The sequence below is a fragment of the Sphaeroforma arctica genome (assembly GCF_001186125.1).
Source record: "Sphaeroforma arctica JP610 unplaced genomic scaffold supercont1.4854, whole genome shotgun sequence".
Taxonomy (NCBI): Eukaryota; class Ichthyosporea; order Ichthyophonida; genus Sphaeroforma; species Sphaeroforma arctica.
Genome location: NW_014035704.1, coordinates 1 through 2,235, shown reverse-complemented (window position 1 = coordinate 2,235; position 2,235 = coordinate 1). Strand labels below are relative to the sequence as shown.

The 2,235-nt window shown below is 47.4% G+C and overlaps 1 protein-coding gene across 1 annotated transcript; it reads left to right on the top strand.

Annotated features, from left to right (window-relative positions):
- Positions 1–187: 187 nt before the first annotated feature.
- SARC_14610 (hypothetical protein) lies at positions 188–2,191 on the top strand (the record flags this gene model as incomplete). The annotated part of the gene is made up of 4 exons (XM_014291257.1): positions 188–226; positions 934–1,042; positions 1,294–1,408; positions 2,067–2,191. Coding segments are annotated over exons 1-4 (385 nt in total), but the record flags the coding sequence as incomplete, so codon positions are not given.
- Positions 2,192–2,235: the final 44 nt, after the last annotated feature.

Genomic DNA, 2,235 nt, shown 5'->3' with positions numbered 1-2,235 from the left:
ACATAAAGTGTATTTGTATACTAAGATACGATCCACTTCAGCGTCTTAACTAGTTGGCGTACCTGCATTATGTAAATCGATGTCAGAGTGTCTCAGAAATTAAACGTTGATTGTAACATTTATCACTCTACAGATGAAAAACAGGTACTATCACCTGATGATCGAGGAACACGGCAGCATCATCTTCCCCATGAAATTAGCAGAATGGTCAACCGTGATACTACAGGCATGTGTCTGTGATGTGTCTACCTGACTGCCTGCCCTGTTCCACTCATGCTTAATCAAACACACCACTGGCATTATTACGTTCACCCTCCGCACAGCCGAGTGTAAGTGCGCCATAGGCTACATTGCTTTTGCTGTGGACAGTCTGTGCATTGATGACTTCATCTGAGCGAGTTCGATGGTGTATGTGCTTCACAAAAATAGTGCACGAACAAACTCGTGCCTCGAATGCCAATCGCTCTTATCGTAGTATGTCATTTTTATTATTATATCTTTTTTTTTTTTTTGGGGGGGGGTCGGGACGCTATCTCCGATGTTCTGGTTATGGCCTGATCGCATCTATGCTAAGAATAACCCACGGCATATATGTCGAAGTACCTTTAGTCTTCTAAGGCTATTTCACGTTCCCTTATCGGATCTACGCGACAAATGACCCGCATATATATATATTTAAATTACTCTCATGGTTTGGTGACTAATTTACCTCTCCCTGTCACATCTACGCGACGAACGACCCTCGCATATATTTTGAATTACCTGCACCTCCATGGCTTTCACCTTCGCTGAAGTATGTTTCATATCACTTCCCCATATAATCCATATTATGAACGCTGCACCGGCAATCTGTCATACAATCCGCCTATATCCAATACGTATATCTGACTGTAGTACATCCTTGGGGTTGTTGCAATCGCAAATCCTTCTCAGATGGCACGCCTGTTGATTGAGCGCGGACGGATTGTTGATGCGCTGCTGGTAGCACCTGCGAACATGACACAGAACAACGACAAACACAAATTCAAACTGCTGTCGATGGGTAGGTCGTGCATGTGTGGGTGTAACCCTTCGGATTCAACCCCATATCAATATTCCAGTATTAGATGTTGGTTGTGACCATACAATAGGAACTCCTACCGAGGAGTAAGTCCAACATGTGTAAACTATTTGTCGGGGCACGCCATTGCGAATAACAGTAAATTATTAATATGGGTTTAATTAGGGCTTACTGAGAGTATCAAGGGATCATTGCATACCAATTGCTCTCTTCATCTACACTCCCGCATGCAGCGCTTGCCTTCTACCTTCAGGAATCCAATGTCTTCATGACGGGTCTGAAGGCGCATATGAAGAGGTCGCCGCAGATCTACGGCCCAGCCAACATCTATTCGGAAATCCAGCGTTGGTATGTGAGGCACTATCTGTACTGGTGGTCCAGTTTGGTTGCAGCTATCCATACTGCGGCGCAACGCGAAGCTGCTGCAAACATTGAATTATGGGGTGCAATGATCGCATGTGCACAAATGTCCATCCGAAATGTCAACCACTGATCTGTATGCGCGATGGCATGCCTTGGCTGTCGTCTTTGATGAGTTTGATGGGTCTGCATCTGATGCAACTGTAGGTACAGATGTTCGTGCGTGTATCAGTCCCACCACCACGCCGCTTGTTGCTCGCTGTCTTTTGTGGTGCGGTTGTGCATGCGTGAGTCTCTGGCAGTGCACATACACTACGCCGTTGTCGCACTGGCATGATGGTTGCTCATGGCCCTTGCCCGTTGTCTGCACAAAGCACTACCATCGTCGACCTCGCTAGAAGGTAGGTTAGTCTGTGCGCATCTCACCCGCTCGACAGGAGACATCGTATTGGGAATGTGGCGTGTGTGATCCCATGCAACGCATGCCTACTAACACCTGGTACCAAAGTACACTTACACTGCCCAGGTACATACTACGAACTCTGGTCGCATCAGAGGTATCTCTTGTGTACGTATTAGGCCCCAGGTTCACCCTCTAGTGCAATACATTCCGACAATCAATATACAACTGCACACCAACTGACAGGGCGAAGGACGAGGTGCAGGTACAACGACTGCTCGAACGTCACGCTTCGCGATACACATCCGTTCCGATGGCGCTGATGCTGGGCAACAGTTGCCTACAGAGTGGTGCACTGGCACTCGCACTCGGTGAGTTATCTGCCGTGTGGGTTTGCGCTCGATGAGTACTCTGC